Source organism: Trichechus manatus, unplaced genomic scaffold (genome assembly GCF_000243295.1).
Source record: "Trichechus manatus latirostris isolate Lorelei unplaced genomic scaffold, TriManLat1.0 scaffold00176, whole genome shotgun sequence".
In the NCBI taxonomy this organism is placed as follows: Eukaryota; Metazoa; Chordata; class Mammalia; order Sirenia; family Trichechidae; genus Trichechus; species Trichechus manatus.
In genome coordinates, this window is record NW_004444112.1 from 1,420,252 (window position 1) to 1,435,782 (window position 15,531).

Below are 15,531 nucleotides of genomic sequence, written 5' to 3' on the forward strand. Positions count from 1 at the left end.
TCTCTCTCTCTCTCTCTCTCTCTGTCTCTCTCTCTCTCTCTCTCTCTCTCTCTCTGTCTCTGTCTCCTGCTTCTTTCTCCTTTCTTCCTTCTGCTTCTTTCTGTCTGAAAAACCTCTGTGGTGGTGGCTGCTTATATACACAAGTCCTTGTCAATTTCAAGTCGGGGAAGGGCACAAACTAACCAATCCCTTTTCTGTAGGCTATAGACGCATTTGCATAGTAGGCTATAGATACCTCATTTGCATAATCTATTGACCAATTCCTGCAAGGTACTTACCAATCACTGTGCGTGCTATAGCCCAGGGTCAGACAAAAAGGATCAAACCACAAGTTGTTTATAGCTTACCCAGAAAATGTCAGTGAACCTGGGCAAAAGTAACAAACCCTCTGAAGTAGAAAACTAGGGCAAAGGTAACTCTTCAGGGCTTAGGGGAAAAGTCTCTCAAGTGGTTTTTCCAAAGAACCAAGGTAAAAGGCCACATAAAGGAGCTCATTTCACCACAATAGGGAAATCCATAGAAGCAAAGCAGGTTAGTGGTTGTCAGTGGCTAGGGAGAGGGGAAAATGGGGAGTGACTGCTAATGAGTATGAGATTTTTTTTTGCAATGATGAGAATGTTCTAAAATTTGATGATGGTGATGTTGCACAACTCTGTGAAAATGTTAAAAGCCACTCTGTTGTATACTTTAAAGGGTGAATCTTAGGGTACGTGAATTGTGTCTCAACAGAGCTGTTATAAAAAACAAAATGTATGCTGAAGGACTTCAGTGAGGGTCAAACTGCCTGTCAGCCATTATCTTCAGGTGTGCTGACCACAAATACTCAGCACTTACATTTCCATGCCTGCCTTTGCAAATGGGACATGTCTGGCGTCCTTTTTCATTGTGCCCAAGTATTGCTTTAGAATACTTGTCAATAGAGTGCTTCAGGCAACCACTAGAAGTACATTGGCAGGACCAGATGAATGTGTCATGGCACTTTAGTATTCTGCTGACAGTCCCCTGGTGTAGAGAGTAAAGCAGCATTGAGTGAGTGATGAGGCTAGAGATCTATCCATTCTGAAGACTGTAGGGTAAGGAGTCCAGATAATGGGGAGCTATTGAAGGTTGCCATGAGTCAGAATTGACTCTATGGCAACTTTTTTTTTTTCAGTTGAGGGTTGAAAGGTCCATAGGTGGCACAAATGGTTTGTATTCAACTGCCTGCTTAAAGGTTGGTGGGTCAAACCCAGCCAGCAGTACTGTAGAAGAAAAAGCCTGGCAATCTGCTTCCATTAAGATTACAAACAAGAAAACCCTACGGAGCAGTTCTGTAACACATGGGGTCGCCATGAGTTGGAATCTGCTTGACAGCAACTAACAACAACAGTTACTGAAGGTTGAGGGGAATGACCTATTTGTCAGTTTTCATTGTAGGTTGATACTTGCATAACTGTGGAAGGACAGTTTTGAAGGGGCTGAGAATGGAGACAGGGAGTCTGATTTGGAATGGTGATCTAAGTGAGAAAAGAGAGGGCCTGTACAAGGCTCCGGTGGTGGCAGGGAGAGAGCGGTCCAGGTTTGAGAGAGATTTGGGAAGCAGAATCATCAGGGCTTGGTAGTAGGAATTGAGGGAGAGGAGAGAGTTATGAAATTATGCTAGGCGATGGTTATGTCCTGAAAATAGTGAATATGATGGCTAACAGAGTGAATGTAGCATTGGGAGAGCAGTGTTCTGAGGCCAGATTCCCACACCAGTATTTAAGGGATGACCAGACAAAGAGGAGTGCATGAGGGCATCAGAAAAAGGACCATCAGCTGATTTGAAGAAAACCAGGAGGGTGTGGTGTTGGGAAGCAAAGAGACTGGAGAATTTAAAACATAGGAGTGGCAGGGTGAACAAGGAATCATTCAGCAGGGGGCAGGAAGAGTATCTTTGTGTTGGGCCATCTTAATTCTGAATAGCTTCAGTAGACTTGTGGTGGAGATAAAACTGTAGCAAGCTGAGAAGTGAATGGAAAGAGAGAAGCATAGATGGTGCCAAGTATAGATGGTTACTTTGACTAGTTTGCATGCAAAAGGAAGGAGAAAACCTGAGCATACAGAGTGAAGATGACGGGGGTGGTCAAGGGGAGGTTTCTTTGGTAAGAGGGATTGAAACTGTTTTAAAGATGTTTATAATTAGGGAAAAAGAACACATAGAAATTGTGGTTGAAGAGTGAACAGAGGCATAGAATGGGGTGGAGGATACAGGTTGTTGGGTTGATTTTGAATGGGAAAGAAGTAGGCATCCTCTGACTTGAGTAGACAGATGCATCATGCCATCTAAAGAAAAACACTTGAGAAGACTCATTTGAGTAAATAGAAGAAACATATCTGCTAGTGTCCCACTTAGTCTGTTGGTTATACAGGGGAAAAAAAAATTAGAGTAAGATATTACTGTGGAGCCCTGGTGGCACAGTGGTTAAGAGCTTGACTGCTAACCCAAAGGTCGGCAGTTCACACCCACCAGCTGCTCCTTGGAAACCTTATGGGGCAGTTCTGCTCTGTCCTGTAGGGTAACTGTGAGTCAGAATTGCGGCAATGAGTTTCGTTTGGTTTTGGGATCCTTCTAGTGGAAAACCATCCTGTGCTCAGTTCTTTACTGAGTAGGCTGAAGCAAGGCTCTCAGTAATATGAACCCCACTTCTTTATTTAATCCTTTGGAGAGTGACTCGAGTTCCGTGTGTAAGAAAATGTGTATGCGGCCTTTAAAAAGTTGGACATTAGTTACTTATTAGTGGTGTAACAGGTTTTACAATAAATTAGAAGTAGATTAAAGTTTTATTTAAATAGTGTCAAATGAATCTAGACTTTTACTTTAAAAATGAGAGAAAAAACACTAATTATACCTGTGCTCGCAAACGCTGTTACGTAAAAATGCACTGTTTAAGAAAATCCATCAGCATAGGTCCTTGTATCTGCTAAGTTGTTTTGTATGCCAAAATGGATTTATTCTATCAGAAAGGTTTAAGTGCAGATATTAAAGATAAGATTTTTATGTTGGTCACTATTAATTTGGTATTTGAAAGCTTGAATGCTCTAAATACAATTCATGGGTTTATTGAAGATTGTTAATTTCTTCTTCTTTGCGTTGGTGATGTTTACCTTGAAGTACATATTGTGATAGGAAATTTGGAAAATTTTCGTGAGTATACGGAGAGCTGTAACACTTTTACTGTGTATTCTTTTTGTGGTATTTCATTGTTACTTTTTGTCTTTTTTCTTTGTTTTCATTTATATTTTATAGAGTAATATAAGTCAAAGAAAAAAGTAAATCTAAATGGTAAAAAAAATTTTGCTTTCTTTAAGTCAGTTTTCTCAAATACTTTATTTTGTTTTATAGGGATTTGTCTTGGCTGTTACTATCATGCGGGAAGCAATTGATGAATTTCGACGTTTCCGGCGAGATAAGGAAATGAATTCGCAGCTATACAGCAAACTTACTGTAAGAGGTTAGCAAGACACTTTCAATCCTATTTAGCAGTTGTTTAATACATTCAACATTTTAGAATTAACAAAAAAAAGGAAATGTGTCCTGATTCAGTTACTGAGAATAGTATTATCAGATTGCATATGGTATCTAATTCATTCTCTTATAATAGATAATGTGTCCAATTTTAGGGTAGAGTTTTATTCCTACTCCAGATGTTTGAGCATACACACACACGTGTGCACAAACACACACACATAAAATTGTGTAACGCAGTCCTCTGTTACACTTTGTGTATAATGCATGTGTACTTAAACACATGTGAAACCCAACTGCTATGTACATATTTTCTCTGAAGCATAGTATCACTTTATCCAAAAATCTGTGTACTTTATTTTAAACCCACTCATGAAGGTCAGACTTATCGTACCAAGGTCTTAAACTATACTTCAGTAAAAAAGGCTTTTGAGCACCTAAAATGCCATGGTCCAGATTGGTAACATGCACATTTCTCCTTAACCTTCAGTCAGGGTTTTAGCCCTACATTAACTATGTTCTTAAAGAGCTTGTTTATCTGGTTTTCTAGTCTGTAATAGAAAAGAAGCGATGTTTCAGGAAACCGATAGGTGGAGCTATTATAAATAGGTATTATGACAGTGAGAGAAGAGACTTTAAAACTAAGTTTAGTAATTGGTATTCACAATAATCTAAGAGTCTGTTTAAAAATGAAGAGGTTTAGCGTGGATTTAATACCTTCTGTTTACATGTGAATATGTACAATGAATTATTCATCCCAGAGAGAATCCCGTCAAAAATGGTATTTTTTACAGTGTAATGGGATTTATTTCACATGCCATAAAATTTACCAATTAAAGTATATAGCTCAGTGATTTTTGGTATATTTAGAGTTATGCAACCATCATAGCTATCTAATTTTAGAATATTTTCTACTTCTGCAGAAGGAATCCCCAAATCCCTTAGCAGTCATTCCCCATTTTGGCTTTCTCCCCCAGCCCCAGCTCCAGCCCCCCACTACTCTGCTTTCTGTCTCTATGGATTTGTCTATTCAGGACATTTCACATACATAGAATCATGCAATATGTGGTTTTTTGTCACTGGCTTCTTTCACTTTGCATATTGTTTTTTAAGGTTTATTCATATTATAGCATGGATCAGTATTTCATTACTTTTTGGGGCAAAATAATATTCCATTGTATGATATACTACATTTTGTTTATCCATTTATCAGTTGATGGACTTTTGGGTCATTTACATATTGTGGCTGTTAGAAATAATGCTGCTATGAACGTTTGTGTACGTGTTTTTACGTGAACATATGTTGCTTATTGAGTATATATCTAGGAGTAAAACTGCTAGGCAGCTCTATGTTTAGCATTTTGAGAAGCTGCTAAACTGTTTACCAAAGTGTCTGTACCATTTTACATTTCCACCAGTAGTATGTGAGGGTTCCAGTTGCTCCACATCCTTACCAACCCTTTTTATTGTCTGTCTTTTCATTTTAGCCATCCTACTGGGTGTGAAGTGGTATCTCATTGAGGTTTTGATTTTCATTTCCTTAATGACCAATGGCATTAAACATCTTTTCATGGGCTTATTGGCCATTTGTATATCTTCTTTGGAGAAATGTGTATTCAGATCCTTTACCCATTTTTTAACTGGGTTATTTGTCTCTCAGTTATTGAGTTGTTAGAGTTCTTTATAAGGAGCCCTGATGGCACAATGGTTAAGTGCTTGGCTACTAACCAAAACATTGGTGGTCTGAATCCATCCAGTGGCACCACAGGAGAAAGACCTGGTGATCTCCTGTAAAGATTATAGCCTAGAAAACCCTATGGGGCAGTTCTACTCTCTGTCAGTTGGGGTCACTATGAGTCAAAAACCGACTCAACGGCACCTACCAACAACACCAACAAGAGTTGTTTTTGTATTTTGGATACAAGTATTCTGTCAGATATATGATTTGGAAATATTTCCTCCCTTTTTGGATTCTCATTTCATTTTATCGATGGTGACTTTTTATGCACAAAAGTTATAAATTTTGATGAAGTCCAGTTTGTCTACTTTTTTTTTTCATTGCTTATGCTTTTGGTGTTGTATCTAAGAAACTGTCAGTTAATCCAAGGTTACAGAAGATTTACTTTTATGCTTTTTTCTAGTTGCTTTCCAGTTTTAGCCCTTAACTTAGGTCTCTGATCCATTTTCACATAAAGTATGGTGTGGGATAGGGGTCTAACTTCTTTGTTTTGCAGGGAGTTGTCTAGTTGTCCCAGAATCATTTGTTGAAAGGGCTATTTTTTCTCCATTGAATAGAAAAATTTCTTTTTAGAAAGCTTTGATATTTGAATAGTGGCATTGTGGGAGGAAGGTGAGTTGCAGAAAAGAACATAAGCTTTAATTCTGGCAAGAAGAATTCCCATAATGACCAGGTAAATTAGGTGTAATATATTTTGCCTTTTTAAGAGTATAGTATAGTTCCTAGCTTATTTTTGTTTTCAGCTGTTTTAATTGTGGTAGTTGGGCGGGGCAGAGATTTGTTTCTGATGTAATAATTGTATTAATCAAAAAATAAGTGGTGTCAGCAAAATAGTGAAGTAGGCAGTTCCAAGTGCCCATCCCTCCACAGAAATATTGAAAAATCAAGCAGAAACTATCACAACCAACTTTGTCAGAACTTTGGAGAACAGTCAAACCTTTATACCACCAAAGCAAATGCTGAGTCAAGGCAAAAAACCAAAACTGAACCTATTGCCGTTGAGTTGATTCCAGCTCATAGCGATCCTATAGGACAGAGTAGAACTGCCCCATACAGTTTCCAGGAAGCAGCTAGTGGATTTGAACTGCCAACCTTTTGGTTAGCTGCTGAGTTCTTAACCACTGTGCCACCAGAGCTCCAAATCAAGGCATAGGCAACTTAAAAAATGATAGGAAAGCTTTATGGCATTTTTTACTTGCCCTTGCCCCAACTGCCTTACCAGCTCGGTAGTATCCTTGAAGACAGCAATTTGCATTTCTACCTTGAGACCCTAGTCCCTGGTTCCAGAGGGATCAGAGCGGATCCTGTTGTCAAAGAATTGAGTTTATCTGTTCTAATCTATCTGGGGGCTACCAGAAGGACCATCACAAAGGGCTTGTCCCTGTTTCTTTAACTTGGACCTCATTCAGGGCAGAAAAGCAGAAAAGCTGCAGGCATTCCTTAAATGTGTAGGGGAAACAATACATAAAAGATAATGGTTGAGGCATACAATAGAGCATCAGAAACCTGGGAGAGAGAGGTGGGAAGAATTTCTTTGGGAAATTAGGGCATTCAAAAGCACTCTGTATACTGGGCAATTTAGAAAGCCATGCCTATGCCCAGGGCAGGATGCACGCTCAGAAAGGACCCTAGCTTTTACTCTTGGTTGAGCTCTAGTCTCAGTGCAAGCAGGAAGTGAAGGCTGCAACAGAGTTGTAAATGGAGGGGTAAAGTTGAAGGACACAGCTAATCTGCAAAGACTGTGAGAGGATATTTTTGGAAATAGGATTACTTTTGTTTTTTGTTTCTTCCTCTTTTTCTTTATTTCTTTTCTTCTCTTTTTTTTGACTCATGTTTAAAGAAATCTGTCAAAACACTAGCTTAACACAAGCTAAAGATACAGATTTCAGAGACCATGTATGACATAGAATACAGGATTTACAAAAATGGTTTAGAAAAGTCATTGAACAGACATATAGCTACAGCCTACAGCAAGCAACCAAAACAAACTGAGGCGGGGGAAGAATCTGATTTCCAGACTTACCACATTATAATAGTCACAATGTCCAGGTTTCAACAAAAAAGTATGGAGCATGTAAAGAAACAAAGCGTAACCCATTTACAGAAGAAATTAACAGAAATTGTACCTGAGGAAATACAGACTTTACACTTGCTTGAGAAAGGCATTAAATCATCTGTTAAGCTAAAAAGAAATCATGAACAAAGAACTAAAGGATACCAGGAGAATGATGTACGAACAAATAGAGAATATCAATAACAGATGTAACAATTATTGAAAGGAAATAAATTCTGGAGCTAAAAAGTATAATAACGGAAATGAAAAACTCACCAGAAGATTTTCATAGTACATTTGAGCAGACAGAAGAAACAGTGACGCCAATGTTACTATCTAATCTGAAGAACAGAATAAAAAAGAATGAAGAAAATGAATAGAGTCCAAAAGATCTGTGGGACACCAACATTTGCATAATGGGAATCCCAGGAGAGGAGAGGAGAGAGAAAGGGCAGAGAGAATGTTTGAAGTAGTCATGGCCAAGAACTCCCCAAATTTGATAAAAGACACAGATCTGTACAATCAGTATGCTTAGTGAGCACCAAGAAGGAAAAATGCAAGCCCAGTTGGCTTCAGTGGTCCTACCAAACATTTAAAGCAGAATTAACACCAGTCCTTCTCAAACTCTTCTTAAAAATAGAAGAGGAGGGAACACTTCCTAACTTATTCTAGGAGATCAGTGTTACCCTGATACCAGAGCCAAAAAAAGACACCACCAAAAAACAACAGACCAATATCCCTGATGGTTATAGGTGCAAAAGTCTTCAGCTAAATACTGTACTAGCAACTGAATCCAACAACATATTAGAAGGATTATGCATGATGTTCAAGTGGAATTTATCCCAGGAATGCAAGGGTGGTTCAACATAAGAAAATAAATACATGTAATACACCAAATGAGTACAGTGAAGGAATAAAACCACATGATCATCTTGATTATGCAGAAAAAGTGTTTGATAAAATCCAATACACTTTCAGGGTGAAACACTAAGCAAACTAGGAATAGAAGAGAACTTCTTCAACCTGAAAAAGGGCATTTATGAAAAATCCCCACAACCTTGCTTCCTGAAAATGAAGACAACTTGAAGTACTTACTTATAAAGGTCAAAGACTACAGCCTTCAGTATGGATCACACCTGAATGTGAAGAAAATGAAAATTGTCCTCACAACGGATCAATAGACAGCATCATGATAAATGGAGAAAAAATGGAAGGCAGTGATTTCATTCTACTTGCTTCAACAATCAACGCCCATGGGAGCAGCAGCCAAGAAATCAAATGATGTATTGCATTGGGTGAATCTGTTGCAAAATACCTTTTTAAAGTTTTAAAAAGCACAGATTTCAGTTTGATGACAAGGTGCACCTGACCCAAGCCATGGGTGAAAGCTGGACAATGAAAAAGGAATGAAGAAGTACTGGTGCATTTGAACTGTGGCGATGGCGAAAAATATTGACTGTACCATAGACTGCCAGAAGAGCAAACAAATCAGTCTTAGAAAAAATACAACCAGAATACTTGTTAGAAGTGAGGATGGTGAGACTTTGGCTTGATTACTTCGGACACGTCATCGGGAGAGACCAATCATTAGAAAACGACATCATGTTTGGTAAAGTAGACTGTCAGTGAAAATGAGGGAAACCCTCAATGAGATGGATTGACACAATAGCCACAAAAATGAACTAAAAAATACCAGTGATCATGAAGATGGCACAGGACTGGGCAGCATTTTGTTCTGTTGTATGTGAGGCCACCTTGAGTTGGAGCCGAGTCTACAGCAACTAACAACAACAACATCATATGCGATGGTGAAAGACTGAAGACTCCCCTCTTAAGATCAGGAAGAAGATGAGGATGTGTGCTTTCACTACTGCTATTCAAAATTGTACTGGAAGCTGTAGGCAGAGTATTTAGGCAAGAAAAAGAACTAGAAGGCATCCAGTTTGGAAAACAAGAGGTAAAACGTTCTCTGCTTACTGATTTCATAGTCCTATGTATGGAAAATCTCAAAGAATCCACAAAAAACCTGCTAGATAGAGCTAATAAACAAAGTTGCAGAGTAGAGATCATCGTGGAAAAAAACCAGCAATGAACAATAAAAATTAAGAAAACAATCCCATTTATAGTAACATCTGAAAGATTAAGATACCTGGGAATAAATACAACTATGGAGGTGAAAGACTTACACACTGAAAACTACAAAGCTTTGCTGAAAGAAAAAAGACCTAAATAAATGAAAGACATCCTGTGTTCATAGATTAGAAGACTGAACATTGTTAAAATGTCAGTACTACCCAAAGTGATGTGCATATTCAATGCGATCCTTATAAAAATTCCAATGGCCTCTTGCAAAACGATAAAGCCGATTCTCGAGTTCATACAGAATTGTTTTTTCAAAACAATCTTGAAAAAAGAACAAAGTAGGAGGAATCACACTTTCCAATTTTAAAACTTGCCTATAAAGCTACAGTAGTCAAAACAGTGTGATGCTGGCATAAGGATAGACATATAGACCAATGGAATATCTGGATATGCATATGCAAAAGAGTGAATTTGGAACCTGTACCTCACATCATATTTAAAAAGTAACTCAAAATGCATCAAGGACCTAAATATAAGAGCTAAAAGAACAAAACTCTTGTAAGAAAACATAGGGGAAAATCTTCATTACTCTGGAAAAGGCAATGACTTCTTAGATCTGACACCAAAAGCATGAGCAACAACAACAAAAAAAGATAATTTGGACTTCATCATAATTAAAAACTTTTAATTTTTTAATTATGATGAAAAGTGAAAAGATAGTCCACAAAGTGGGAGAAAATATTTGCAAATCATATATCTGATAAGGGTCCAGTATCCACAACTCTTAAAACTCAACGATAACAGGACACCCCAATTTAAAAATGTGCAAGGTACTTTAATAGTCTTTTCTCCAAAGAAGATATATAAATGACCAACAAGCACATGAAAAGATGCTCAACATTATCAGGGAAATGCAAATCAAAACCACAGTAAGGTACCACTTTACTCCACTAGGATGGCTGAAAGATAAAAACAAAACAAAAATGGAAAAATAATAAGTGTTGGTGACCGTGTGGAGAAATCAGAAACTTTGTACATTACTGGTGGGAACATAAATGATGCAGCTGTTGTGGAAAATAGTGGCAGTTCCTCGGTAAGTTCATCGTAGAGCTACCATATGACCCAGCAATTCCACTCCTAGGTATACACCCAAAAGATTTGGAAGATTTGTGCACACCATTGTTCATTGCAGCATTATTCACAGTAGCCAAAAGGTGGAAACAACCTAAATATCCATCAGTTGATGAATGGGTAATATTTGGTATATAAATATGATGGAATATTATTCAAGTATAAAAAGGAATGGAATTCTGATACATGCTATGATGTGGATGAAAACATTAGGCTGAGTGAAAGAAGCCAAACTAAAAAGGTTACACATTGTACTGATTTCTTTTATATGAAATTCTCCGAATAGATAAATCTATAGAGAAGGAACATAGACATGTGGTTGCTATGGTACTGAGGGAAGTATGAATAGAGAACAACTGCTTAATGAGTATGGAGTCTCCTTTTTGGATGATTAGAATGTTCTGGAACTAGATAGATTTGGTGGTTGCACACCATTGTGAATGTACTAAATGCTACCAAATGGTTCATTTCAACAGATTCATTTTATGTTATGTTATTACATCTCAATAAAATGGTGTAAAATGTCGAGAAAAAAGACTAGTATTTTCTACACTTTTGTGTTATTTGAACTCAAAATAACTTTAAAAATAATTTTCATTAGGTTTATTTCATATACATATATCTCTATCATTGCTTGTGATCTAAGAAGTGGAAATTTTGTATGTAGGTGATGATAATAATAGATAATATTTTCGAGTTCCTACTGTGTGTCAGATAAGGTTCATTATATTCATTCTCATAGCCACCATCCAAGGTAGGTTGATATTATCTCCATTTAACAGATGAGCCATCTTAGGCTTATGTTAAATAATTTGCCCTAAATCACAGCAGTTCTTTATAGATCTGGAATCTGAACACGGATCTTTTGGACTTCAGTGTTCTTTCATCTGTGGCACATTGCCCCATGGGTAGTTAACATGATGCAAATGATTGCTGAGAAATCTAGAATGTAAAAAACTCATGTGTTCCAGTTCACTACTGAGTGTAGTTTAAAATTTCTTTCCTCCAGAATAACTCAGTTGATGTTCTTTTTAATCTGTAAAGTTTCCCTCGTCCTCCTGTTTGAATGGCATTGATGGTGCTTCTTGGTGTACTTTATATCTAGAGTTCTCAAGTACATCTTACAGATGTAAACTGGAGAAGTGCTTACTGGCATTATGTTTTTCCTTTTAATAATGAAAGGAAAGCCACTTTCACTTTTAAGTTTTATAATACCCTGAAGATGCTTTGTGTGGAAGCAGTTTTAAGTGTTAACATTATGTCTGTTGTGCTGGAATGATTTTGGGTTCTCTGCTGACTTGTATTTTCTCACATGCTTGGGAATTATGCATATCTGTTGGTGCCACTTTCCTTCCTTTTGTTTTGTTTATGACTGCCTGTATCATTTATTACTGTTTCTGACAAAGAGGCAGAACCAAGGAGGAGAAAGCAAAGTAGATTTCCTGTGTGTTAGCATCCTTGCAGAACCTCATGAGGAGGAGGGGTTGGAGTACATGGCCACTCCACCAGCATGGTTTTGGAGTCAGGGCTGCATTTCCCTCATCTCTAGGGGAAGGTGTAGAAATTGTACACGTTGGTAACAGTCGTCCAGTTGGCCAGGCCACAGTTCAGTTCAGTTCCACAAACAGTCATTACCAGCCATGACCCAGGCCTGAGCCGTGCTTCAGAGGAAGCGCCTGCAGAGCTTGGTGGGGAGGGTTCACTCGGGTTTGCTGTAGGTTGGTTTTCATTAGCCATAAAATCTAAGCAGTGCTATGTCATGTCAACAACTACAATGTACATTCCGAATTTAAACTCATGCTAACCTATTACGTTTAGAGATGTAACTTGATTTTCTTCTGTGCTGTGATTCCTCTGTACAGCTTGTGGTGGTGGTTTTCCAACATCACTTAGCTGTTTCTTTGAATAGTTTCTGGAGGTTTTTTGTTTAACATGTTTTCAAATATTCAACCTTTATGAGAGAGAGAGAGAATAATTCTGTTGTCTTTGAGCCTTAAGTAAGGTGCTTGTGTGTCTGTATGTGTGTGTGTCTCTGTGGGAGTGTCTGTAATGTGTGTGTGCACGTGTCTGTCTCTGTATGTGTGTGTGTGTGTGAGCGAGAGAGCGAGCACTCACATCTTTCTCTTGTTCCATTTTACTTGCCAAAAAAAAACCTTATCCTAGTACAGAATATGTCCGTGTTAATTTTCTTTATTCTTGTATATTTCTGGGACTTTGATCATATTTATCAACACTGTAATTGTGTTTCAGTACAACTTCCTAAAATTCTTAGCCTGCTTTTTTACGTTAAAAAAATTATTAGATGTTTCAATAAAATTTTGCGATCCTTTAGTACAATTTACTCCCTTCGTGAGTAATAATTATTCCTTGAAAAACTGAGTCAAAATATTTTTGAATCTTTCTTAAGTGCCTTTTACATGCTATCCTTGCATTATGAACATTTCCAAAGGGAAATCTTAAAATATAATGGATTTTCTTTATGTCTTCTGATTCAGAGCCTGTTAATTACAAACCATGTGCATTTACAGTGTTTTGTATCTTGAAGTTTGGTAGATACTTGAGAAGGTTATCTATCCACAGAAAGCAAAGGGTAGAAATTTCCCTTATGCCCGTGGAGGTCTTAATCAAGGTTTTGAAGTGTGTCCTCTCTCTAGGGACACCATGTATGTTTTTGTTTGTATCTGTTAGTTGATAAAATATTTAAAATGTTCGAGATACTAATCAGATTTTTCAAACCATTGTAATTTTCTACAAAATCTCTTAATGGTGAGTGGAGTGAATTACTGTTGATACTTATTTCAGTGTTTAGTTCCGCATATTGCTTTAGGCAAAAGATTTGTGCATTGGTGGACGATAAAGTCTGTATGTATAGCCACTCTGACAGCTTTTGGACTCTTTAATTGGTGATTACACAGATGGTAAAGACTATTTTAGCTAGTGAGAGAATTGTAAAGGGGAAGTGATTGGCTAATATAATTTATCCAGTGAATAACATTCAGTGTGTTATCTTTAAATGTTTGTTACCAGGATGTGATTTTTCATTATTTCAATATTCTTTCTAAGGCTATCTAATTTTTTTTCTGATAGGATAAAAAAAAAAAAATTGGTCATGTTAGCATGCCTTAAATTATTTTTGTTATTGCTAAAGAGTATTTTTAAAAACTATTTTGGTTATTGCTAACAAATGTTAAGAACAAGAATTTGGTACTTTCTGCAAGATGCTTTATAACTTCCTCTCCCAGACTTTAGTATTTCTTTTTTTTTCTATTTCCCAGTCTGTAAACTTACATTATTTATCGATGTGTCTTCCTTAACCTCACTAGAATGTAAATTTTATGAGGGTAGGGACTTGTCAATTTTGTTCACACATTTATCCCTAGTATGTACTGGGGAGAGAGGTCCCATGTTCTGAGTAAATCCTGACTTCTTCAGACATCCTCAGCTTCATCAACAGGTCAGAGGGCAGCCCTGTGACCTTTGCCCCTCCCCACCTCCATGGGTTCAAGGACTTAGAATATGACTTGGCTTCCCCAGACTTGCCACTCTCACAGCCTGAGTGCAGAATGGACCTCGTGTCCACCAGGGCTCATCACACCACATCGTGGTTTCCAGGGGTTGCATAACAGTGCACCACAAACTGGGCCGCTTAAAACAGCAAATTATTCTCACACAGTACTGGAGTTGAGAAGCCTGAGTTCAAGGCATCGGCAGGGCCTTGCTCTCACTGAAGGCTCTAGGGGAGGACCTTTTCTGGCTGCCTCCCCACTTCTGGTGGTTGCTGGCCATCCTTGGTGTTCCTCAGCTTGTAGCCGCATCACTCCACTCTCTGCCTCCATCTTTACATGGCCTTCCTCCCTGCGTCTTCTCTGTCTCTGTCCAAATTCCTTTCTTTTTATTAGGGCTCTGGTCATTGGACTAGGGCTCACTCTGATCTTGTATGACCTTATCTTAATTAATTACATCTGCAAAGAACCTATTTCCAAGTAGAGTCACATTCTGAGGTTCCAGTGGGCATGAATATTTAAGGGATACTGCTCAACATAGTACACACTATGCCCTTTATCCTTTTTTATGTCACGTAAAATGAAAAGCCCCAAACGTTGAAGTCCCTCTTCATCTTCAGTTTAATTTCCATGAGATCGTGTTCCTCTTCTAGTCTCACCTTTGCCCTTTTCACAGGGTCCTCAGAATTCACTGTCCTTCCTTATCTGAGGTGTCTTCATCTACACACCCTTCTCTGAATCTGCTCTCTCTGAAATGCTCCCCAGGTCCTATGTGGTTACTGTCTTTTCTCCCATAGCCTGGTGCCCCTTGACCTGCTTCTCGTGGCCACCTTCAGCTATCCTCTTTCTTTCCTCCCTAGACTCCAAGCTCTAAATCTCATTAGACTACACATATCACTCATCACCTCCATTGTTGCTGTCAACTGCAGGCCACTCTCAGCGTTGTGACAATTCAGCTTCTGACCCACTGTCACTTTCCATTGCCCTAGTCTTTGTGATTTCAAAGTAAACACAGTGGGCTTTTCAGCATCTGGGGCTTTTGATCCTTCACCGTCTCCCTCCCACCCCCAACAAAGATTCACCACGGCCCCCACCCCAGGAAGGTATGGACCATCTCCCTCTATCCGGAAGCTATCTCCATGCCCCTTCCCATTCTGTCCTCTGTTTTGATTTCTGTCCCATAGACTGGTTTTACCTTTTCTAGAATTCATCTAAATGGAATCATACAGTGACTTTGTGTTCGTGTTTGGTTTCTTTCACTGAGTGTGTTTTTGAGATTTAGCACTGATGTTGTGTATACCAGTAGTCATCCCTTTTGATTAGTGAGTCATGTCCATTGTATGAGTCCCTGTACCACTGTTAGTTTATCCATTTTCCTGTAGATGGACACCTGGACACTTTCCAGGTTTTGCTTAGTATGAATAAAACTCTTGTGGACATTCTTTTTTTTTTTAATATTTTATTGTACTTCAGGTGAAGGCTTACAGAACAGATAGTTTCTCTTGTAAGAGCAACACACATGCTGTTTTATGACATT

General features: G+C 38.2%; 1 protein-coding gene across 7 annotated transcripts in view; it reads left to right on the plus strand.

The window, feature by feature from the left end:
• Positions 1-15,531, plus strand: part of ATP9B (ATPase phospholipid transporting 9B (putative)) — a 259,916-nt gene that overhangs the window by 50,798 nt on the left and 193,587 nt on the right. For 5 of the 7 annotated variants that reach the window (XM_004386907.3, XM_012558598.2, XM_023741215.1 and 2 more), the window contains one exon: positions 3,365-3,473. In XM_004386907.3, coding sequence (XP_004386964.1) covers positions 3,365-3,473 — 109 coding nt within the window. Of the gene's footprint in view, positions 1-3,363; positions 3,474-15,531 lie in introns of those variants that run through there. The other 2 variants (XM_023741212.1, XM_023741216.1) reach the window with 2 other exon arrangements.